This window comes from Macrotis lagotis, chromosome 1 (assembly GCF_037893015.1).
Source record: "Macrotis lagotis isolate mMagLag1 chromosome 1, bilby.v1.9.chrom.fasta, whole genome shotgun sequence".
In the NCBI taxonomy this organism is placed as follows: domain Eukaryota; kingdom Metazoa; phylum Chordata; class Mammalia; order Peramelemorphia; family Peramelidae; genus Macrotis; species Macrotis lagotis.
This window is the reverse complement of record NC_133658.1, coordinates 633,311,259-633,338,133: the sequence shown is the minus strand read 5'-3', so window position 1 is coordinate 633,338,133 and position 26,875 is coordinate 633,311,259. Positions and strand designations below refer to the sequence as shown.

The 26,875-nt window shown below is 32.2% G+C and overlaps 1 protein-coding gene across 1 annotated transcript in view; it reads right to left on the bottom strand.

Moving 5' to 3' along the window:
* Window positions 1-26,875, bottom strand: part of ARHGAP15 (Rho GTPase activating protein 15) — an 871,958-nt gene that overhangs the window by 467,981 nt on the left and 377,102 nt on the right. Inside the window, exons 7-8 of the mRNA XM_074215108.1 lie at window positions 12,314-12,412; window positions 11,102-11,231 (exon numbers count right to left, since the gene is read on the bottom strand). Coding sequence (XP_074071209.1) covers window positions 11,102-11,231; window positions 12,314-12,412 — 229 coding nt within the window. The remainder of the gene's footprint in view (window positions 1-11,101; window positions 11,232-12,313; window positions 12,413-26,875) is intronic.

The following is a 26,875-nucleotide window of genomic DNA, read 5'->3' as shown; positions in this document are numbered from 1 at the left end:
ATTTAATTTTAAAATAAATTATTTTAAAAAGTACTTCCCCTTTTCTGTTAATTTGAGCAATTTATATTTTTGTAGAAATGCATCTATTTCACTTAGATTATCAGATTTATAAGCATACATTTGGGTAAAATAATTCTGAATTATTACTTTAATTTCTTCTTCAGTGTTAGCGAATTCACCCTTTTCATTTTTTGATACTGATAATTTGATTTTCTTTCTTTTTTTAAAAAATCAAATTCATCAACCGTTTATCCTTTTTATTGATTTTTCATAAAACCAACTTTTACTTTTATTTATCAGTTTGTTTTCTTACTTTCAATTTTATTAAACTCTCCTTTGATTTTCAGAATTTATAATTTGATATTTAATTGGGGATTTTTAATCTGTTCTTTTCCTAGTGTTTTTAGTTGCATGCCCAATTCATTGATCTCTGGTTTCCTTTATTTTATTAATGTAAGCATTTAAATATATAAAATTTCCCCTAATGATTGCTTTGGCTGCAAACCACAAATTTTTCTATATTGTTTCATTATTATCTTTAACCCCTTATTGTTTTCCAGGCAACTCTAGTCATTTCAAAAATATTGACAGATATAAATTAATAAAGGGAGTTTCTCCCTGGGAGTTCCCTCTACCATAGAACCACAGATTATCAAATTTCTAAGTTTAATCCATAGATGGATCCATAGAGATGGGAGATATAATTAATAACTGGATGAATGAACTATACGTGAATGAAAGATGCAGACAGATCAGATTGATGGACATAATATTTTTTATACTTCTATTATAATATTGCTTTGGTCCCTTCCTTTAATATTGTTACCAATAATCTATCCCCAATGCTTCTATCTTCTTCTACTTAAATTTCTTCGTAATAATATATTATCCTGAAATATTCTTAAGTAATCAATCAATAAGATATGATTGTTTTAAAGATAAACACCTAAATCTAGGGTCTTCAGCAAAGCTAGCAATGTTGCTGATGATATTAACCCCATATATCAACTAAGCATTCTTTTGTATCTTAATAGTTCACTTTGGAATATAAAGAGTTCATGAATAAATACTTCTTGGATGATGATATTTTAAATTACTTCATTTGGAGCTGTATTACCAAACATCTGATCTCCAAATGTTTTTTATAGTATTTAAAATTCTTTATACATTCACATCATACTATTTCAATTGAAAACTTTTATATTTTTTCACATGCATACCAACACCCATCAACACACACATATATTTATCAATATTTACAAATATTTGTAGATATGTTAATCCCTGCTTATATTCACAACATAATAGGTATTTAATAAATGTGGCAATGAATTAACTTATATTCCTCTTTTTACAGGGAGTAACTATAGAAAGTGGTCTTACAAAAAGTAATCATTTACTTGTATGATGTTTCAATTTAATAGCCATTGTTTCTCATATAGGCCTTGATTATCAAGTATGCCTTTAATGAAAATGATGTAGAAGGTGGTAACATTTAACATGGAAATGAATGAAGTTAACTTGAAAATTTTTTTTTGTTTGATAGTTTCCTCCCACTAAGTCGTTCATCTTTGCTATTTAAATCCCAATCAAATATTCAAAATTAATGTCAAATAAATATTTCAGTAGTTTCTCTTTTTCAGGTAAGAATTTGTCTTTTTCTTCTCAACTAGATATTTTGTATTTTTTTGCAATTTTAATATTATCTTTGTTTTCTTGGCAGATGGCTTTATTTGTCTTAGTTTCATGCATTGGCAAGATTCAACTGTTTTCTACAAACTTCTTAATAAAAAAGAATGTAAAAACCCCTAAATTATGTATTTATATGATACTCCAAAACATGCTCTGTAATATGTGTTTAAAACAATTGCCTAATTACATATTTATCCAGGAAACTGGTATGACTCGTTCTTTTTGGATAAATAGTGTACATTTTACACATTTTGTTAATTACATATTTACCAGTAAGGTCAGTATGGTCACCAGTTAAAAATATATTTTCATGTAAAAACAGAAAAATAACAAATTAATAGCAATTTCCCTTAAAGTATTCTTAATGTAACTTATTATCAGAAAATTTGACCTAGATTTAAAAGAATTTGAAGCTATAAGGAAAAAAAAATCTTAATTACAAAACTAGGCAGAGTTCAAGTCAAGTCAATAAACATTTATTAAGTGCCTACTATTTGTCAGTCTACTAGGAGTGTTTGATTTTTACATAAAATGCTACCCAAGGCTCCTGTGCTTTGCTACATTGACTAGAGCTCAACAGCCTTTGCCTTTTATTCTAGTTCTCTATGATGCCAATCTCTCTACAATACTATGAGGGTGGATTAAAGAACTAATCTATTCTGAATAATGGAAATTTGCAGATAACCTCTTCTACTGATTTGAGTTATAAGGATACAAAAGGAGTTTTCTCATGGAAAATATAAATTTTTGTTTCAGGATTGTATAGTAATATTTGGTAATATATGTTGTAGATTATCCTGGGGCCCTAATCAACATTTATAATAGTCTTTCTCTGAGAAATTATAATGGAATTCCATAACAGTGACTTACTAATGAACTTTGAAATATAATCTAGTTCTAAACTGGGAACTCCCTATATTTGTAAACCTTGGATTAATACTGGAAAAGCTTACCATTAGCAATAAATCTATTTCTGTCCATCATAGTTATGCAAGGCATGCAGACAAGTTAAAAACATATGCAAAAACATTCTAATGATCTACAAGTATTTCCATCACCTGTAATAATTAAATCATCCACTTGTGTATTAACCATTTCCATCTCTATCCTTTACCTCCTAATACTTATTCTACTAATTATAAGGGGTCCAATTGTCCATTTCCAATAATACTAAGTTTTAATAAAACAACACTTCTATGACAATTTAATCAGAAATAAAAGAAAGGGAGCATATTTCCTTTGCATCCATCTATCTGATTTCTTTTAGTGTATAAGAGCATGTTTTTATCTTGGGTGCTTAGAAGTATTATATTTATGACATAATGAAAGATTGATATGGCACAACATTATGGAAAAAAAGGTGAGAAGAGTTTTTGGTAAAACTGAATATTTGCCTAGGAAAATGTAAGTTTATTAACAAAAAAATAATCTTTCCCAAACCACATACTTTTACTCAGTTTCCTTTGTTTTAACACAATAATCCTTTATTTGAGAAATGCCAAGAAGATGCCTTAATTTTAGTTTGTGAATTTAGGGAGAATAAGCAGATTAAAAGTTGTGTCTGAATTCTAGTTCTATGTACAAAAGTATATTCTAAAGTCATCTTGAAAAATAGAGGGAGGACACAGAGGCTTATAGAATTAAAAACTTTAGATAAGTTTTTTTTTTATTTTTCAGATGAATGATGGTGAAAATTTTTAAGATAGATGGTTATATAGTACAAGGTGAATGTAAATAAGAGTAATTCATAATTATAGAGATTCTTGCCCTGAAGTGTTTCTCATTAAAGAGGTAAACAAGAACAGAAAGTTACTGAAGAAACATTTGTGTCTTCCAAAGTGCTTTGTAACTAATAATTACTTCAAAAATATTAGTTGAATTAAATTAATAAATAGATTAAAAGTAAAGACTAAAAATACTGAATAACTTAATAATCCAATATCCATTCAAAACTTTTGTTAAGCACTTGAGAGGTACAAGTTACCACTCTAAGTACTATAGAGGAAATGAAGAATAAAATACAGTCCTTGAACTCAAGGATCTTAGTGTATTAAAAGACAAGGAATATACACAGAAAAAAATCTGTTATTTCTAATGTTTTTCTTTCTTCTGTTTGAATCTAATTGTTCTCTCCCAAATCTCCCAACATTTTAATTTCAATCTATGTTTAGCATGGTTACAGATATAAAGCCTATTTCAGATTGCTTTCTGTTGGGACCTAGGAGAGAGAGAGGAAAAAAATACACACACACACACACACACACACACACACACAAACATATATATATATAGTGCGGGTGGGTGTGTGGGTGTATGGGGTGTATGTACATATATATGTCTATATATATAAGATTTTTTAGTGCATATAATAATATAAAGTATTATGAGAATAAGAAAGGGAAAATTATTTCCAAAATGGGAAAAAAGGATTGGAGAAAATTTACTTGAGGATGTGAGATTTCAGTTGGATTTGGATGATGTGAAGGATATTAAAATGTCAAGCAAAATCTGCTATATGCAAGTCCTTTTATTCACAAAAGACATGAAGGCCTCATGGCTCACTTCTCATATTATCTGATGCGACTCTTGGAGAATGTTTAGGTAGATTTTTTTTTTTCATCTGGATTATGGTAGGGTAATGCTCAGATGACTCTACCTATGCTATCTATTTCCACTTTTAAATTACCCTACTCCTTTAATGACATCATAGTTCATCTGGTTATTCCTACCTGAAGCACTACCTCTTAGAATTTTAGAGCTGGAAGGGACCTTGGTGACTATGTAGTTCAACCCATACATACCTTTTCTTAAAAAAATTTAATTTTCTTGATTTTTCCAACTACACACCATGGTAGTTTTTGTCAATCTTTTTTTGCAAGGCTTTGAATTTTAAAGTTTTTCCTCCCACCCCCTGCTACTGACAGAAAAGAATCTTATATAGGCTTTACATTTGTAACCATGCTAAACTCAGATCGAAATTGAATGTGTTGGGAGAAAAAAAATATCTCCAAATGGAAGAAAGAAAACATTAGAAATAACAAAATTACCTAATACATAATATTTAAGGCAACTTTTAAAAATTGAAGATAATAAGCTTTGATCTTCATTTAAAATTCCACAGTTCCTTCTCTAGATATGGATGATATTTTCCATCACAAGTCCCATAAAATTATTTTTGATTATTGTACTGCAGAAATGACCAATTTCATCATGGTTGAGAATCACCCTACATTATGCCTAGTTTGTACAATGTTCTTCTGGTTCTGCTCATCTCATTCAGCATCAGTTTATGCAAGTCTTTCTAGGTTTTCCTGAAATCCTGTCCTTCATGATTTCTAATAGAATCATAGTGTTCCATCACATACATACATATACCACAATTTGTTCAACTATACCCCAATTAATTTCCAATTCTTTGCCACTCTGAAAAGTGCTGCTATGAATATTTTTATACATGTGGGCTTTTTACTCCTTTTCATGATCTCTTCAGGATATGGACCTGGTAGTGGTATTGCTGGATCAAACAGTATGCATATTTTTTTATTGCCTAATTCAATTCACATTTGAAAAAGAGTCTCCTCTATGATACATCTTACAAGTGGTATTAGAATCTTTGTGGAAGATCTCCAATTAGAGTAATCCCCACCTCTCCCTGAAGAAGAAAATTTTACTTTTAGACAGACCTAATTGTTAGAAATTTTCCTTATATAAAGCCTGAGCTTGCCTCTGCAACTTTTTTTCCATTGTTCCTAATTCTGTCTTCTGGGGCTCCACATATAGAATCTTCTATACAGCAATCCTTCAAATTTTTGATAAATATCAAATCTCCACTTAGTCTTTCTTCTCTTCTCCAGGCTAAAAAAAGCCCCAAGTTTATTCAACAAATTCTCATATGCAATAAAACTGAATCCAACTCAGAAATCCAGTGAACTTTTCATTTTCTACCGTTTTTCCACACTCTCTGAGTTCTACTCCATCATCATCATCATCATCATCATCATCATCATCATCATCCCAGCCTTCCCTCTCACTCTCCTCTTCACAGAAGAAGCTCATCACTAGGAAGCCCATCAGCTTTGGTTTCTACACCTTATCAGAGGAAAGGAAAAGAAACATGGGAAGCCAGGGGAGGGGGGATTGGGGGGGCCAGGAGAGAGGGGTTGTGCAAAAGACTCTTCCTAAAATCTCTATATCAAGAGGGCTCAGAACCCACTGAGTTCATTTTCTCTCCCATGAGATCCACTCTTTGGATTTCATTTCGCCATCATGCCTCTCCTGGCACAGGGTACTTTCCATTCCCTATCTATTCTACTTCCCTTTTTTAGATCTTCCCTTTTGTGTGTTTTCTTAGATTATAAGCTCCTTAAGGGCAGAAATGAACTTTACTTTTATTATTTTTTATACTTGATGATTAGCATAGGACTAAACACATAATTAGTAGAACTTCAGTAAATTCTTATTGTACTTTTATATTTTATATGGTACCTAGAATGAAACATAATAATCAAATGTTTTCTTATTGGTATCAATTGCAGGGGACTTAACCTTAACTTTTCTCAAGACAGTCTAAGCAATCTCATTAGCTTTCCTAACTAGCAGATCATATTGTTAACTCCTGTCAAATTTGCATTCCACTAAAATCCCGCCAATTTTTTTCCAGATAAATTGCTAACTAGCCATATAAACCTCCTCTATTTAGCATATATGAATATAATTTTTATAAGATTTTACACTTACTCTTTTTTAATGTCATTTCATTCAGTGGATCTTTCTAATTGCTTAATATATTCAATCAGTAGCCAGGTAAAATTGATTCAACCAACATCAGTCTTGTATTTATTCTATTTCTCTTTTCTTTGATATATTGTTTGAAGGCCTTTAGAATATTGCCAGAATCCTCACCTTTCTTCCCAGTGATCACGTCACCCTCTGAGTCACTCTTTACACCTTTCTCATATTATTCTTTACCAAAGCATCATCTCTCACCTTGTTCAAAAACCTTCAGTGATTTACTTCATCTAAAGAACAAAGTCCTCAACCTCCTTTCTAGGTACTCCACTTCTGGATCCAACCTACTTTGCAAACTTTGTCTTAACTTAGTTCTCTTTGCAAACCCTCCAATTGTCTGGCCAATTCAGACCATTTATTTTCTCTCAGATACTTCCCATGTTTTCCATTATTTGACTGTTTTTACTGATACAAAAAATTTCCTACCTATCCTTCAAGAACCATTACAAAGGCTACCTCCCTACCCTGATTCTCCTAATCTGAAGTGATTTCTGATTCTTTTAACTTTTTATTTACCTCACATGAATTTATCATATTGAATTTCTTTATTAAATTCCCTGAAACAAGAGGACAGCCTCTTTCATTTATTCATAACCAGTATGACCAAGCATGGTGCCTTAAACAAAATTATCAATTGTATAATTGCATTTACAATTATAATTAATTGCTATATAATTATCAAATCATTTTGAATTCAGGTGAATACTGTACTTCTAGAAAGGGTTCTTGCTTTTTCTCCTACATATTTTCATTTATGCACTATTTTTGTTCTGTGTTTGTAGGAACTCTCATGGAGTGAGGTGAGCTGATACACTGTGTTTTAGCCCTGAAAGTATGAAAAACAATGGCAGATTAATTTCCTTTCTGTGAAGATGCAAGTAACATCTACTTCCACTCTCTCACCAGGGAACTACTTCTGAAAGATGTTTCTCTGTTTTCCCTAAATGACTTGGCCTTCACTCTATTTCCTGACTTTTTGTCTGTCAGACTCAAGTACTATCTTCATATCTCTGGTTGTACTTAATAATATTGGCAGGTTAACCATTAAAAAAACCTACAAGAGAGTTTAAACTTTTAACTTTCTGAATCCAGTCATTAAGTCTACATATTTTCCCATGCTTTCCAAACTGGACAATGAAATGACCACCTGTTAACTGCGAGTGATGTTCTCATGTCTTTTTAAAAGTAATTTTGGCTTTATCTCTCCATAATCCTGGCGACAATACTGGTGTGAACATCGAGGGCATGGGAAGCCAAAGGCAGCAAACTAACAATAAAGTTTGTGCTTAGACTACTAATAAGGACATGAATAGTCTGATTCTATAATTCCACATAATTATTTAATCTCAAGGGGATGAAATCAGTCCAAATGCATACTTTAAGAAACCTAAACTAGGGTAGTTAAATATAGTTCTAAGTTCAGAAAGATTTCACACAGCATGCATAACACTCTTAAAATATTTTATAGAACATCAAATATGAAACATGCCAATCACCATTTCAAAAAGCATAGTCCATTTTGATATCATATGGGTGGATAATCTTTTATGCCTCCCAAATGAAAGTGAATTTATTAAAATAGAACGAAGTCTATCCAAAGTAATAACTGAATATTAACCATATCGACTTAACAGATAATTCTTGGCCTTTTAAAGTGCTTAAAACAGAAAGACCACCCAAAAATAAGAAAATTTTAGTTCTTAAAATAGACCTTGCTTTAAAAATAAATGGTAAATGTTTTTAAAATAAAAGGAAGAAGAATTAATTCCATTTCTGGTACTCCATTGATGTGTTCATTGGAACAAGTAGATAGGATGATCCGTGCCTCAGTGTCACCATTTGTAGATTACTCATTTTGCCACTGATTGTACTTTAAGTATGTCAGATTTTAAATATGCAGCACAAGGGTCATTTATGGTCCATGACAGCCCTAAGTACAGTTCCGAACCAGAATAAAATAATTAGGAAATACTCTGCAAAATAAATGAAAGTAAAATAAAGCAGAGATACCATGATATTTTAAAATTAAGTCAATATGCAGTCCACAAGGATCCTTATGTACAAAATAGTGGACCCTATAGTGTGACATCACTGAACTACAATGGAAACTGAGTTCATTGAGACAGAAGTAATCAGTGAATTCAGTTTCCATTGTAGTCAGGATCAAATCCATTCCAGTGCTTCATTTTGCCATGGATTTGATCCTGAGTTCTTAGTAATGCTAGAAGAATTCAAATACATCTTTGGTGATTCTAAGATGGAAAGACTTTAATGTTGACCCAAGTAATAGTGTAATTTTAATAAGCCTCAATTTACCTTGAGTGTTTGGATGAAGTGATGAGGCTTTTGATCATTACAATTAATAAAATGTAAATCCGAAACAGTTAAATATATATATATATATATATATATATATATATATATATATATATATATATATTTATCAAAGAACATAGAAACAGATAAATTCTCAATTATAAAGGGAAAAACATTTCCCAGAAATTACAGCTACTCTCAAATGCTAAATAAGTTTTTGTCTGTCTCCCTTGTCTTTAGTCAGGGTTGATGCTAAGTCAGTCAGAGTTGTGTCTTTCTTTTCATTAAATATCTAGAATTCATTAATTTTATATTATTGTTTAACAACAATCCTTTTGCTTAAACTAAAACCTTTTATGGTGGCTATTTTAAACAAATCTACACTCATATGTCATGCACATATATATATATATATATGTATGTGTGTGCATGTATGCAAGATGTATGTGTGTGTATTTCGTATACTATTCAAATTAGACAACGAAATGACCACCTGCTAACTTCTTTTTTTGGGGGGAGGGGGGCAATGGGGTTAAATGACTTGTATGTCCAAAGTCATACAGCTAGTAAGTATCAATTGTCTGAGGCTGGATTCTGGTCCTCAATCCATTGCTCCACCCAACCCCCCCATCTGTTAACTTCTAACAGTGATCTCATATCTTTTTAAAAGTAATTTTGACTTCATCTTGCCAATATTTGTCAAAGTTTCTCATTCTATTTTATAGTAAATATGGAGAAATTTTATAGTAAATTTGGAGAAATACAGGTTAAAAAATAACATAGGTTAATTGACAATTGCTTAAATGTCTGAATCCAAAAATAGTTATTTGACATTTGATGGCAACAAGGATATGGGATCAAAAAAAAAGATTCATTGTAAGGTTGATTGATGGTCTCTGGCATTTCCCTGAGAAGTTCAGGGATCTGATATTGATCTTGTCAGATCTGACCCAGGAAATCTTACTTTGATGTTAACATTTTTATTAATTACTTCAATGAAAGCATATATAGAATGCATCAAAAAGTGGCACAGAATTAGAAGAGATAACTAAACTATTAAAGTCAGGATCCAAAAATATCTATCTTCTATTTGAAGGTTGTCATGTGGAAGAGGTATCAGTCTTGTTTTGTTTGTCTTAAAAGTCAGAATTGGGACCACTGCTTTGGAAAGGAAGATCTCAATTCATTAAAATGGGAAAAAAGATTTCCCAACAATTATAGCTACTCACAAATGGCATAGGCTCTCTTGGGAAGTAGTATGTTCTTAGTCAATTGAAGTATTTAAGTTGAATACTTTTTGATCATTTGTCAGTAATATTTTTTTTTAGATTTTTGCAAGGCAATGGGGTTAAGTGGCTTGCCAAAGGCCACACAGCTAGGTAATTATTAAGTGTCTGAGACCGGATTTGAACCCAGGTACTCCTGACTCCAAGACTGGTGATTTATCCATTGCACCACCTAGCTGCCCCAATTTGTCAGTAATATTGAGGGCATTATTAGAAGAATAAAGGTTGGCTCATGTAACCTCTGTATTTCTTCTGAGATTCTCTGCTAATCCTGCCTCTGTGATAATTATTAGAAAAGATGATTATCAGCTAGCTTGAGGAATATTACCACTGGATGAACTAATACAAAAGTCATTTGTGAAATTCCTCCGTAGTCCCTAAGACAAGGGCTATAGTCCAAGCTCTAACATTAACCTTTCCATATCTCATTGTCCTAAGCTCAAAAGTGAGGAGGTTAGAATAGTTGATCTCTATAGTTTTTCATATTTCATTTTGTCACAATATATATTCAACCCATGCAATCTCCTACTTCCACCTCACCAATTTGACTCCTACTTCACCAGAAAGTCCCAGCAGACTTAGACCTAGAATCTCTGACTAGTGGTCTGATAAATTCCATAACATTCTGGCCTTAGACTGCTCACCTCAGGCTTTTACACATATATCTTTATAAGCATACAAATCAACTTCAGCCCACAGATGGTAGCAGATGATTGACATTTCCCACTTTGAGAATAAATCACAGACCTGTACAGCATGGCCATCATTTAGAGAATCAGAGATTTTCTTTAAGCAGGGACCATGACCTCCCAACATATTTTCTCAATTGGCACTACCAACAAGCCACAAACAAAACAGAGACAACTGCCCTCCAGCGAGTGAAGGGCTTTTCAAGAAATTGCTAAGAATCTTATGTGCGTAGGATGACTTTGGCCCAAAGTCTCATCTCGATGGATTTGTTTTTCCTAAGCACTGCATTTAGAATTAACTGACATGAAGAATTAAAAGGAAATACTTACTTAAAGATTTTCTGTGTTCAGGTTTTTGTTCTTTTATTTCTCTGTCAAAGTGATCCAGCAGTTCTGTACTAGACGATCTCTGGATTTTGAACAACTCCAAATTTCTTGATGAACAGCTTTGATCCTTTGGCTGCATTAAAAACAAAACAAAACAAAACAAAACACAGCCACTTAGGTCTGATATAGACAGTATTTGTCTATTCCAGCACAGCATTTGTCATAGTTTCTCATCTAATTTTATGGGCAATATGGAGAAATAGGCTAAGTATGTTTGATAAAAAATAGAATTAATGTAACACTATATTCCCTGGCATTTCATTTTAATTTCAAATGGGAAAATAAATGTGGCAAATCCCCAAGTACAGACCCCATACCTGAATTTATTTTTCAGATGTTATTATGTTTCTCATACAATATCAAGGGTGATAAAGATCTAATTTATTTCAAAGTTTTATCTTTCCCCCATAACCCAAACTAGACAAGATTAAAAGCAAATCAATTTCAGCAAGGTTTTACAAAAAAGCATTTAATTTCCTTTATGATTACCCTATAAATGTCTATAATATGCTTCCTCCCTCATTTTCTCTTAAGCTTTTGTAAAAATGAGCATCTTGTCATATAATTTTGCTTCAAGTGGAAATTGATTTATTTTTGAAGGAATCACCCTTCTAAACTGAAAGCTAGATCTGGTTGGATAATTAAAAATAGTTTTCTTAAAATACGACATGCTTACTTCCAAAAGAAAAAAAATAATTCAGGCTCAATAGGAAAGTAATAGTAATCAATTACCAAAGAATATTATTTACTAGTGCTATTTTTGTAAATTGGCATTATGAAAATGCATAAAGGACCAAAATATATTAATATTTCTATTTGAGAATATATATTATGGGCTACATAAACTGAAATTGTAAAAATTCATTAGTTATTAAGCGCTTGTATGCTTTTTACAACCACCAGTAAACCAATGTCCTTATTATTCTAGAGAAATGAATTGCACCATTCTTTTTAAAGGGAAGAATAAAATGATATTTAGTCCCACAGTACTTTCTCGTGGACCTATTTTCCCCCTCTGGAATACATAAGCTCATAATAAATTAATATCTGTCAATCTGCATCAGCTATTTAAATGTGTTTTATATACCCCTTTGCAAGGAGGTTTAAATGACTATATTTTAATTAATAAAGGTAACAGCCAAAACAAATACATACCAATCTGTCAATTGCATTTTTGATTGCATGGAACCAATCCAATATGATGAAGTCGATATCTGACTGAAGAAGGAACTCATTTCCTGATACTGTTGTGATCTAAAGGAAAAAATTGACAGGTAAACAAGTAACACAAGATAGATTTTTACACTTAAAAAAACATACACACACACACTTTTATAAACTGAAATGCTTTCTTCTATTCTAGTATTTTCTTTTTCTCTGGGAACCAGGAGAATAGGACCATTTTGGACCACTTTCTATAAACTATTTGCTCATTGAATAACAGATACATTATTATCTCAATAATAATATTAATTGAGCCCTCCCAGAACAGTATCCTCCTAACAAGCAGCAAAATACCAGAAAGTTCAGAGACAATAGGATCCTCATTCCCCAAAATAAATCAATGCCCCTGAGTGGACCAGGATTCCTTTTGAGGTTTCTGACTCTTCTGTTGTCTTTTTTCAAATCTAATAATATATTCTTGTTTGATATAAGTTTATTCAAGACGCCAAAATAGGTTATTATCAGAGAGGCTATTGTAAATTTTTTCAAAAAGGTGTTCAAATGAATAAAGTCTGTTTCTATTATTTCCCTTATCATGGTAGGAAACAATAGGCAAATAATAAAGAGCCAGTTTACCAATGAAAGAGGTTTAATAGGATAAAATTCATCTACATTTTGACCTCACATTAGGGGAGATTTATGAAGAGAAATTTCATTCCCTTTATTAATCAGCTCTGTTGTGTTCTTGGAAGTTTCCAGTGTGAAAAAATGCATTTCTTTATCACACCGAACTTCCCATTCCTACCCAACCACACCCCTTTGTCTCATGTTTGTGGTTAGAAACATCAGGTTCATAGAAACTGAGAAATATCCTTGCTTTCACATATAATGGGCTACTCAGAAAAGAAGTTGATCAGAGTGGAACTACAATCTATTAGACTATCAGACTGAAATGTGAAGCTACATTATCATATGAGAACCTCTCTGCATGTCATTACTCCACCAATGTTACACAAAAGTGAGAACTGAGGGCTCTTGGGTTCTGATTTGGGAAAATACTATAGGAAGAACAGTCATCCTTTCATTTTCTTAAAAGGCTGAACATGAAAATCTGTATTGGTTCTCAGCATCACAAACTATATTCTAATGTCAGTGTTACTCCACCTATTGCCCAAATGTTCATCAGTAACCAAAATGACTTAGGCCATATGGCTTTAATTACCTGGGGACATCTCAACTGCAATAATCTCCAAGTCCTTAAGAGAACTCCAAGTATTATTTGAAATTACTCAAAAAAAACTTTTCTCTGGTGTCAACTTCTTTAATGAGGTAAACACCCTCCCCCCCAAATCACCATACTAATTGCAACTGTAACAAAGAAGGATCTGGAGAATAGAAGGTACATACTTTTCAAAATTTAATTTAGATATATTACTGGGACTAAACTCTCCCTCTCCCTTTCTTTCATCCTCTCAAAGGAATAAAGGTTAGGGATGACTGGAAATAAGGGAATCCTTGCTTTTTTTTTCTCATCTGCAAGACAGTGAAACTGATGGCTATCCAATCATTTGAATGGCCATAATAATGTTCTTAAGATAAGTATAAAGTAGTCATTTGATAAAGCAATGACAAAAAAGTTTAAATTAAAATGAGGTGATTACTAACTAGTGGTATGCAGGTAAATAGTGAGGTAAATAGAATAGTGGTTAACTAGTTACAGAGTGGACTTTTAACTTTGACTTTTAAAAATGAATTTTCATTAAAATATCTTGGGGATATGAATGAATTCTCTAACATCACGATTTATTAATGTACATATGGATAAACAAACTAGACTAAATATAATGTAAGATCCCATCTACTACATCTCAGCCACTATAAATAGATCACCATTAATTTTTTTAAAGAATAACATTTTCAAAATAGGAGTAACAAACATAAATAGCCTTATTAGACTGAAGGTTTAGGAAAGATCCAATAAAGTTAGAATTCAGTCTGTCAATATGCAAAACCTTTATAAAATACAAGTAATTCATCAGTGCATTAGCATTTCTGTTGCATGCTATGCAAAGAATATCTTTTACTGCTAACACAACCAAAAGCAAATTGCATTTGTAAGTTGCTTTGTCTGAATATATTACTTTAATAATCATACATAATCAGTGATTTATGAATAAATTTTAAAAAAGATAGAACAGAGAACACTGGGTGAATGAGCTTCATTCAAAACATACTATCAGTGAGTTACAGTTCATATCCCTCCCTTTTTTCTCCATACTAATCTTCAGAGTAACTAGACAGTTTCAAGAAGACTGCTACTGCTCTCTACAGTTTAAATGCATCCACTTCTTAATTACAGCCAATAATTGACTTTGTTCTGCTCCATTCCAGTCATTCAGAGGAAAGCATTTCCAAAGACTTTGGCTGGCAAATCCCATTTAATGTGTAGGTTTCCTAACCCACTCATAGATTACCTCTTTAGGATTTCTGATAAATAGTTCTTGGAAGGGTTTGCTGAACCATATTTGCACATTGAACAATCGAATTTTCAACACCCTTGGGAAAAGATATCAATAAAGCATGCCAGTTTTGACTAAACCTTATGATTGAACAATTTATGATTACCATCTAAAGACATATATATATATATATATATATATTTAAAATAGGCTTAAATGATTCCATGCTAAGCTTGCTAATACACACACTCTTTATATTAGATTTTGCTGAAATAACCTTAGGAGCTTGGGGAAAAAATGAAAGACAAATTTACAGTAAACACAAAGGTCTCTGGTAAGAGCTGCCAGTTACTATTGTGCTTAGTCTTCCAGTTTCGATAAATGTCTTTTGAAATCCCTCCTCTCCACTAAATCGTAGTTGGAGAGATATATCTTGTGACAAGTAAGCTGTCCTAATGAAGTGTCAGTGTTGTCAATAATACATATGTCTAAGTAATGGCAATCCCCTAGAATTGTCTAAAACAATGTGCTCAAACTTTTTTCAGGAAATAAGAATCTATTTGAATACCTGCTGGCAGTACATTTATGCTCAAAAAATTTCAAATATGTTAACTGAGCAGGACATAGATTCTTTAAAACTTTTGTGTCTAGTACTAATTTAACAATATTATTCTTTTGTTCTCTAAAGTTGGTCTTTGTTTTCTTGAGATTCTTTTGAGCATGAATGTGGGAGAAAGTGATTTCAAAGCTCTCCACACCAAAGACATATCTTGTTCAAAATTATGCTTTCAATTTTCATTAGGTAACGATTCCTTATCTTCTTAGTTAAGTTAGGACCATTTGGTCCTATACCATAGAAATACCATGTGGTATTTCTATATTTTTGCTAAATATGAATATTTTCTGCTTTTATATTGTAATCCATTCTTTTGGTCCTCTGTCAACAGGAAATGTAATTCATCCTTTGGTCTGTACCCATAGAGCTGGCTATAAGAGGGAGTCAAAAGATGGCTTGTAAGTTTGATTTATGTCAGGAAGACTCAGCACCCATTCCAACCATAGGGCTTCATTGTGTCCTCTTATGTTCTACATGAAAAATGATAGTGGAACATGTCAGTTTATACTATTCTCAGTTTTTTTCTTTTCTCACTTACTAGAATAGAAAACATTTAAGATTTAATAATTTTTATCTAATAAACATAAACTGTAATAATTTTATTTAATAATCATAAATTCTCTGCAAGTTCAGTATTTTTTATATATGCTTTATATAACTTCAATAAGGCTGCAAAAACACATGGAAGAAATATCAAATGTGTATGTCATCAATTAATTATATTACACCTACTTTTAGATGGAATTACCCTTCCCATACTAAGGCAGATACATCAGTCAATAAATATTTAGTGCAAGCACTACATATGGATACTCTAAATAGATATGATTACATTTCACTAGATACAAGGTACAATTAACACAGAAGTGATCGTCCAGTATGGCCTCACAAGTTTCTCAAAACCAAGAAAATGGTGCCCAGATTCAAAAAAAAATTATGGCTTAGTTTTAGGAAAACAAAAACAGCACACGCTTAAATGATTCTATAAAGTTTTAAAAGTGCTTTATGCATATATTTCATTTAATCCTCCTAACTCTGGAAGCAGTTAGTACAAAAATGAGAAATCACATTGTCTCTATAAGGAAACAGGAGTAAAGAGAATAAGTGATTTGCCAGGGTTACAAGGCGAGTGGTGGAGTTGGGATTTGAATCCAAGTCTTATGACTTTAAATCTATTATTTTACTCCTACTGCCACTGAAATAGGTCTTCCTGTGCTCTTATCACTGACACCATCTCTCTGAGACTCAAATCAGCATCCTTATGATGATAGTTTGGTTAAAGTTTTAGTTCTTTGAATCTCAATTTTCTCATCAGTGAAGTGGGATCAACATAAACTTGGTTGGCATTTACTATAAGTAAAGCAGCAGGGTGTGTACATGCCTAGGATGAATGGCCATTGACACATGGAATGTGCACATTTAAAAATAGATAACAATATAAACACAGCATGAGTTTAGATCAACTGGCAGGTCAAGGGAGGGGTGGTGAGGGAAGGGGAGAAGAGGCAGACCAAGAGAAACAGACAGAGCAAGATAGAGCCAGAGAAAGACAGAAAGAGAGAGAGAAGACAAGAGTACAGAAGCTTGGTATATTGTCCTTAAAGTTGTGTATATCATATCTCTTGTATTATAGCAATATAAATACAAAAAAGTAGGGCATTTTACAATCATTTTCTCTAGGATCTCAGGGCATAAAAATGAATGTTCACTTCTTGAATCTTTCTAGCATTCCTGAGTGTAGAATATCTATAAAAAGAAAGAACTTAGGGCATGATGGAGACTAGTGTCAAAAATAATAATTAGTAATAATAGCAGGAACAAGAAATGCATATGACACTTTGAGACTTACAGTGAACTTTCCTCACAATAACTCTGAAATAAACACTGCAAGTATTATCTTACTTCTCAGATGAGAAACCTAAGATTCAAGTAACTGAAACTTTAATCAGACCATCATCATAAGTATCATATCTTAAAGCTCAGAGAGATAGTCCAGCTGATAGAGCACTGGAAGACCTGAATTCTAGCTCTATCTCAGACACTTCCAGCAGCGTGACTCTAGGTAACTCACTTAATGTGTTCAACCTGTTTTTCCTCCCATAAAACAAACATTTTGGATTCAATGACTTTAAGATTCCTTTCATATCTAAATTTGAGATCTTATGAGCCTGACTTCTAATACCATTGTTTCTGCCTTAATCAAAAGTACAAAAGACTACAAAACAAAGGCAAAAGTTTAGTATATATTCATCAAAATTTTGTAGCAATTGGTGAAATTGAGTATGGATGACATTTTTCTTTTTATAAGAAATGCACATGGAAAATATTTTCTTGGAAGTTATTTCCTAAATCTTGACTTTCATAATGATCATTAGTTTTATGATAAACCCATATATAAACTAAAAAAATGTAGGCATATACATGCCACATATGTTTACTATACACATAAACAAATTTATATGTGTATGTGTGCCACAGTCATGAATGCATTCATAAGTCTGTAGCATGGCAGAGGAGATATAGAAGTGATGTTTGAGTTGGTAATGCCAGGTCTGGATCATGCATCTGAGAAACTGGTTGTGTGGCCTTGGTCAAGTCATTTGCTTCTCAGTACCCCCTAGCAACAGTCTAGAATTATATTATAGAATGGTTGATGACCTGCTTTTGCATTAAGAATTTCTTTTCTGAGAGTCTGGTCTTCAATGAAATCACAATCCTGTAAGTCATTCTGTCCAGAGTCCATCATCTGTCCATCCATTCACCCATTCATCAATTTCTTCTGTTCATTAGGGGAAAAATATTAAGGTCCCAAACTCCAGGTATGAAAATGTGTGTGTGTGTGTGTGTGTGTGTGTGTGTGTGTGTGTGAAAGAGAGACAGAGAGAGACAGAGAGACAGAGAAACAGAGAGAGTGATAGAGATGTGTAGAGACAGACAGAAAGACAGACAGAGGCAGATAAACAGAGGGATAGAGGGAAAAGGGAGAATTAAAGGATTTACTTGCATTTTTTCATCTTACATCGTAAATCTAATATATGATACAGGTGATCAAATGAGGTTGTCATGGTTATACTAATAGTTAAATTACTTAGTGGACTCAGAAGTATTTATGACTACCAAAGAAATTAGATTATCAAGGCTGCATGTCTGTCTCAAATTACAGTCTGGCAATAGGAACTCGTAATATTTTTTTTTTCTGACCAATAGAACAAAGTTATCATAGAAGTATGGGTGAAATATTGGTTCAGAGGAAAAAGGTCTTCAACTTGTCTTTCCAAAAATGTTACTTGTTAAAACATTTTGTGAGAAAGTATTTGCCTTGTGTTCCCAATGTTGCTAGATGTTAAGTAAATATATGCTAATTGCAAAAAAAGAGGTTGTTTTGGCAACTCTCTTATTAAAATGCATTTGTAACCCCCATCTGTCATGAAAGTTTTGAAAAGTTTGTTTACTTTGGATAGAAGCCTTATCCAGGGTTACCCTAGCAAACAATGATAGCAGTCTTCAGAAGTTGTGTGAGGAACAAGCCACTGGGGAACCATTTTTGTTTTAATTGGCACACACAAACACTTTTCTGGTCTGTCAAGAAGATCAAGCTAATATGCATGGAGGGTGTTATATTCTGAGCTTTGGGGAGCAGTAAAGCTCCCTTTATTTAAGTAATTTAAATGATAGACTGCAAAAACTTTGCAAGTCAGAAAAATGTTTTATCCTTTCTTAGGGAATATTTGTTTTAAGCAACAGAAAATGTTCTACATATCTAAAGATGTTGAACCTTATGTTATAATCACTCGGCTTCTTCTGACTCTGTGAAATGTTACTAAATTGACTCACTGCTAAATAAAGCAGACAAGCCAGAGCTCCCGCCTTTCTACAACTCCATGTCTTAACAAATCCAAATCTATTAGTTTCCAGATGATTATTAGTTAAGTTTTCAATATGTTTGAGTATGACTGATTTGCCTATGCATTCATCAGAGACCTGGGCAATATCAAATCAAAATAATCTACTCACATAAGTAACTTGTTACTTACTAGAAAGTAAACAACTCTTTGGGTTACACATATCAGAGATCTCAAATTGATTCTAATCTTATACTTTAAGGTCAATCTTTTAAGGACCAATGCTGTCTTATGTGAAATTGAGTTGTACTTTTGGTAACCAATTTAGTCCCAGCATTCTCACAATACAAAACTTGATTTGTATAATAAAAATCTTTGTTCTGAAAATTCACAATGTCAGGAAAAAAAGGCAAAATGCCTATACTATCTGCCCTTTTAAACTTTTTGATAAAAAGTAATAAACAAACCATTCACCCTTTATTCTCCCTCCAAAGACCATAGAATCAAAGGATCTTAAATAAGTTCTGGAAGAGACTTTCAGAGGTCATATTAATCTGAAGCAATTGTTTTACAGATAAAGAAACATATCCAGATACTATCAACTAGATAGCAGGTGTTGGAGGTAGGCTTTGAACCCAAGTTCAGTGAATCCAGAACTCCTCAGATTATCAAACTAAAAAGCAAACGATCAAAAATGTAAACAAATTAATTTCTTCTCTCTTCAATAATTTTAAAATATAAAATAATGCTTATTTTAAGTATCCAAAGTCTTTTCAATATTATATGAGATAAAAAACATGTGTACAATCAGAATTAATTAAATAATATTGAGAATAAATTTAGCAGTTTGACAATAAATAAGATGTTTCTTTTGTGTGTAATGCTAAAAATAAATACTACTGAAAAATAGTTGACATAAGTCTTTGATGGCTGAAGGCATCAAGTTATTTCAATTTACAGTTAATTTTTAAACCTAGAGGGGATATTTGCTCTAGATAAACTGATCATCCCAGAATTTCTATTCTGCCAATACCCAAAAGCCATGTTTCACTAAAACATTTGAGTAGCTTATACTAAATCATTTTAGTCACAGGACTATAAATTGCTGTCAATGGTGTTAGAACATCTGTTGTCAACTTGACCTACCACCATGTTAAAATGAAGAGAAATTTGATAATTCAAGTCAATGTAGAGACTCTTTAATTACCCATGTACTTGTAGGTATCTGAATATGATTAATTGTTGCAGTTGTATGCATAGTTGCCATGCTATCTATGAACCTATTTAGCAGAAGAATTTTTCAATTTGAAAAAAATCTTGATACTTTCTTGTCTAGTACCATAGACCCAATCTTCAGGGTACACAAATAGACATTGCATTTTGTATAACATTAATAGCTACCATAAAACCATTACTTTATGTCAGTAACAATCCCTCTCCTCTTCTTTCTCACAACATTATTTTATATTTATAGTGCATATAATTTGTATTTCCTTATCTGTTGTGTCTTTTCAGCAGAAGGCAATGCTCTTGAGGTCAATGACAGTCTTTGTGCCTGATACATAACTTAATAAATGCCAATTGAATGATGTCCTGGTATCCTTGCAAATAGGGAAAAATTTGGAAGGATTTTAAATGAATTACAAAGAGCTGTATTCACATCTTAATGAGGACTTTTGTCCTGATTACATTCTAATGTCACACACAAATTGTTTTTAAAATATTTTTTATAGACAAGAAGTATGAATTTTCTTTCCACCCTTCACTCCCTCATCCTCTTCATCCCTTTCCTCATTGAAAAAGAAGAGAAAAAACAAAACTCATAACATATTCATAGTTAAAACAAATTTTAACATTAGCTATGTCCAAAATTAGATGTTTCCTTTCTGGTTCTCAACTGATGAGCATAGACTTAATTTTTAGTTCATTGTCATCAAAAATAATAACAATCACAATAGCAACAACAACAACAATAATAATGAATTTTGTCATTTTCAGTCACAATTAAACTTCGGGATACCTTTCTGGAAGGTTTCTTTGCAAAGATACTGGAGTGAATTATCATTTCCCTCTCTAGATTATTTTTAAAGATGAAGGAAGTAAGGCAAATAGGGTTAAGTGGATTATCTAGTGTTACACAGCCAGTAGGTTTCTCAGACTGGATTTAAACTCAGTTCATTCTCTTGCTGGGCCTGGCATATTATCCGCTATGCCATCTAGCTGCCCTAATAGAGTACTACTAGATTTCTTTTGGTAAATATGTCTAATCATATTATGATTATGTAGTGCAGTGGATAGCAGGCAAGGCCTGGAGTCAGGATCTTCCTAATTACCAATCTGGTATCAGAAAAATCTTAGCTGTGTGACCCTGAGCAAGTCACTCAACCTTGTTTGACTCAGATTTCTCATCCATAATAAAATCAACTGGAGAAGGAAATGTAAACCACTCCAGTGTCTTTGTCAAGAAAACTCCCAATGGGGTCATGAAGAGTCAAACATGATTGAAATATTGCAACAACAACAACTAATGGTATTACTGCATCAAAGGGTATGACCAGCTTTGTCTTTGACTTTTGAAAGTGATTCAGAATTATAATATTCTGAACTTAGTTCATATTATAATAACAATAGTGTTATATAAAGTCTATTGAATGCTAGGTAATGTGCAAGTGATTTATTAATATCTCATTTGAACCTTCCTATTAAAATTCCCATTTTAATGGTTGAGGATAATTAAGGCAGCTAGAGATTAAGTGCCTTGCTCAAAATTATATAGCTAGTAAAATATCTGAGGTCAGATTTTAACTCAGTTCTTCCTGACTCCAGGTCCAGTATCCTATCCATTCTACCATTTAGCAGCCCTAATATAGTAAAGTGAGAAATATTTCTGTATATAGGTCTGAAGAAGGTATCACTAGATCAAAGGCATATACAGCTTTGTCTTTGGCTTTTTTGCATGTAGCTTCAAATTGCTTTCCAAAATAGCTGGGGCAAGTCACAGAACTAGCAAGAGTATATTCATGCACTTTCCTCTCTCTACAGGTTTTTCATTTTTTTTGTCATTTTCATTCTTATTGCTATTACCTTTGCAAATTTGATTGGTTGTAAGGTTGAATTTCAGAGATGCTTAAATTTGAATTTCTCTGATTATCAGAGATTTGGAACATTTTTATATCCTAGGGTAATTTATCATTTTTGAATGATTTTTGTTGTTATAAATTTGAATTAGTTAATCATGTATCTTAGAAATGCAACCTTTCTTTATCAGAGAAATATAAATATTTTCCTTTATTTCTTTCTAATATTAATTGCTTAGGTTTTGCTTTTGCATAATCTTTTGATATTATAGAAACAAAAGTGGTCATTTTATCTTCTGTCATTCTCTATACTATATTCATGGACTCTTCTTATCTATATATCTGAAAAGTGATTTCTCTCACTTTCCTACTTATGAAATGACTTTTTTTTAAAAATAAAGGTCACATTATTATTTGGTACTTCCTTGGTATATGGTGTTAGATGTTATCCTAAATCTAACTGCTGATAGAACATTTTCCAATTTTCCTAACAGTTTTGTAGGACAATTAGTTTTCACCCCATTAGCTGGGGATGTTGGATTTAATCAAACACCAGGCTATTGTGTTCATTTGCTTTTGAATGTTGTATTCTTAAATTGTATCATTGATCAATCTCTGTTTTTTTTTTAACCAGTATCAAATAATGTGATGATTAATGCTTTACAGCATAGTTTGAGGTCTGCCATTTCTCATTCCTGTCCCTTTTCCCTTTCAATTCTTAAACTTTTTCTTTATTTTTTTCTAGCTAAGCTCCTAAAATAATCATTTGGTAGTTTTAGAGGGTGATATAATATATAAATTCATTTAGGTAGCATATTGTTTTATTATTTTGTCTTAGCCAACCAATTAGCAATTAATATTTCTTCCATTATTACATTTATTTCTAAAAAAGTTTTGTAGTTGCATCCTTCTTATTCATATATGTATATATATATATAATCTTAGAAGGTAGTATCACAATTATTTTATATATTTTATAGTTATTTTAGATGGAATTTCTTTATCTTTTTTTCATTTTGTTGGTACTGTACAAAAATGTTGGAGGTTTATGTGGATTTATGATGTTTAGTCTTTTCAATTAATTATATTTCAACTAATTTTAGTTGACCAAACTAATTTTGGTCAACTATGCCTATTCTTTATATAATTTTTTTTGTCTTATTGATACTACTTTAATCTTTTAGTATTCAAGAAATTGTAGTAGTGACTGATCTTATTGGGAAGTCCTACATTTTATGGCCATTTTATGGTCATTTATGGCCATTTATGGACTTACTTCTTTTTTTCTAACAGAAATAGGCAGTTTATTTTGTCAAATGCCTTTTCTATCACTATTCATACAATCATATGATTTTTATTGTTCTTATTTTGTTATTAATACAGTTAACTATATTTTCAGTTTTCCAGATATTAAACCAACTCTATATTCCTAAATAAATTCAATCTTGTCAGAGTTTGTAATCATTTTGATGTGTTCCTTTGATTTCTTTATTAATATCCTATTTACATTTTGCACCAATATTCAATCATTTGATATAAGGTGTTTTCTTCCACTTTGATTCTTCCTGATATCACAGAAAGAATTAAAATGGCCTCCCTTCTTTTTCCATATATACAAACAGCTTATGTAATATCATAATTAATGGTTATTTGAATGCTTGATAGAATTTTTTTATAAATCTGAGGACTTTTGTCTCCTTTGAAAATTCATTTATAGTTTGTTTAAATTATTTTTGTGATATTTTATTACTTTTCTATTTCTTATTCTGTTTAACTGGGAATTTTATATTTTGGTAAATATTTTTATACATACACACACACACACACACACACATATATATATATATATATATATATATATATATATATATATATATATATATATACTTTGTTCAGAAGTATAATGTAACGAATTTATGAAATACTCTGTTGAAATAAAGGCCCACAATGATTTGGAGAATTTCACTGACCTACCAGTCACAAAGGGAAATGAAATTGGATAAATGAAAAACAAAAGTCATTTATAAGCCAAGTATTAACTTAAGCACTAGAGATATAAATGCAAAAGCAAAAATAGTATTTACCTTCAACTGACATAGTCTTATGAGTGGGGAGACAATATACAAAGGAGAATTATGGCCAATGAGAGGTGCTTTGGTCATTGGGATGGTGATTGGGTCACAGAGGAAGAAGCGAGGCGATCTTTTCAAAGAATAAGGCAGAGTAGATTTACCTATAATTGCTAGTTCCAGAACTCTGAATTCTGAGTGTAAATGGAGGAAAAGGAAAAATTGAGAGGAAGAAGGTAGCCAGTCATGAGTTATATAATGCATCATTAGGACTTTTCCTGAAATGATGGTCCAGGTAATATAGATAGTTTAAGCTTGTTGAAGACAGACGGTTTTATTTATCTTTTAGCATTCCATGGCCCAGCAAAATATATTACATATGGTGGCTGTTTAATAAATTTTTGCTAAATGGAACTGATTGACATGACTTATTCTTGATAATGCCATTCTGGCTCTTGGTGACCACTGATTTCCCTTCTAAATACTTGTAAACCATTTATATGTGCATTATAATGAAGGAGGAATGATAAGCTTGGATTTTGCTTCTATTTTAATTACCATTTTGGTTGCTGTTTCTATCAAAGTTGCTGCAAGCTTTTGTGGATTAGCTAACATGGCAAAGTCTTTTGGTCATGACTCTGGCCTGAATGCCAGATCTCACTACCTGATCTCACTACCTGAGTCTAGTTGTTTTGTCCTTTGAAATCAGAAGATATTGCTTTATGTACATCCTAGGAGAGAAATGTAACTTTCCCATCCTGGCAATGCCACCTCAAGTTCTACAAATAGTAGTTTTAAATTTATGTGACATTAAAGAAGAGCAGAATTAAAAACTCTTAAGAAAATTATGGATCCTTGGTTGTCCATTACAGCCTGAAAAAAATAGAAATTGAATTTCATAAGATCTCTATAAGCCAGGAAATAAATTAGCATGCATGTCAGAGATTTTGAAGGCAAGAAGAAAAGAAGCAACTCTTATCCAACTTGGTGACTGGGATAAATCTGTCAACTGACAATTTTCCTAGGGGTAGAATATAGGTTATCTTTTTGTGTCATTGTCTATTCATCCCTCCCCCCCGCCATCAAAGAAGAAATCCCAGATTGCTTACTTTTCCCATTGCTAAGGATGAGAAAAAGGAGTTGAAGTTTAATGAAAATAATAGAAGTGATGAAATCTGTTTAATTTTTTTTTCTGGAAAAATACAAGTAAATTCAGGATTTTTTGTGCTTTACTTCTCTTATTCCTATAAACATTATTAAAAATAAATATACTAGATACTTCAAAAATTAAGGTTTTAGGTAAAATTAAATGGAGATATTTTGGTTAAAAACCTTCTTTATATCTTAAAAACCATTCCTTGAAGGCATCTATCTGCTTTGACTAAACTTGAAAAGAAAGGTCTTCTTTTCCAATCTAATACTTGAGAGCTACAACTATCACAGAAATTTTTCTACTATAGTCAGAGAGCTGACTATGACCAAATGATGTAAGAGTATATTTGAAAGTCCTTTTTCCTGATCACTTGTAGAATTTTTTGTTTCTGAATTCAGTGATTAACTTTAACCACCATGTGTCTTGAAGTTTTTCAGCCTTAGGACTTTCCCCCTTCCTTACAAAATTTCCTTCCACTCTCCCTTCTCCTCCCCCCCCAGCAATGAACAATCAGGTTAGTATTGTACATACATATTTTGATAACCATGTTTACAGATTAGTTATTTTAGGTATGAGGAATTAGGATTAAGGGAAAGAGATACATAAGAGATAATTTTTATGAAGTGTTCATCAGATTTGGAAGGGTTGGGGTTTTTTGTGTGTTTTGGTTTGTTTTATTTTGTTTTTCTACCTCTGGATGGGCATAACATTGTCCAAAGCTGGTCTTACACAATTGTCCTAGCTCTCTGAACTGTTGAGAGGAGCTGCTTCCAATCAAGGTTGATCATCTCACAATGTTGTTAATGTATACAATATCCTCTTGGTTCTGCTCCCCTCACTCAGCATCAGATCCTGTTACTTATTCCATGCTTCTCTAGAGTTTGCTATTTATGGTTTCTCGTAGAACACCATATTCCATAATATTCATGTATCATAACTTGTTTAGCCATTCCCCAAATGATGAGCATGAGAAATTTTCTTGTATTATTTCTTGTACTATTATGCTGTTCATATTTTTTTCTGATTTATGCACTTCTGGGAGACTTAGATTGTCTTTAAATCTTAACTCTCTCCCACCAGCGACAGTTTATGGTTTATAGCCTAGGATTCTAGTCCATGTGACTATATAGATAGGTCTGACCTCAACTGGATGCTAGGCTCTTTGTTTCAGGTTTAGTGGAGTACTATACAATTTTCCACATATGGTATCCTTTTCTGTTTCTTCTATTTGTCAATTCTCTGACCCACCATGCTGGGACACAGGGTGAGGTGGGCCATAGGATTGAGCTCTAAAGCTTAGACAAGTGTTCTGACCCTTCCCCTCTGTTTTTTTAGTC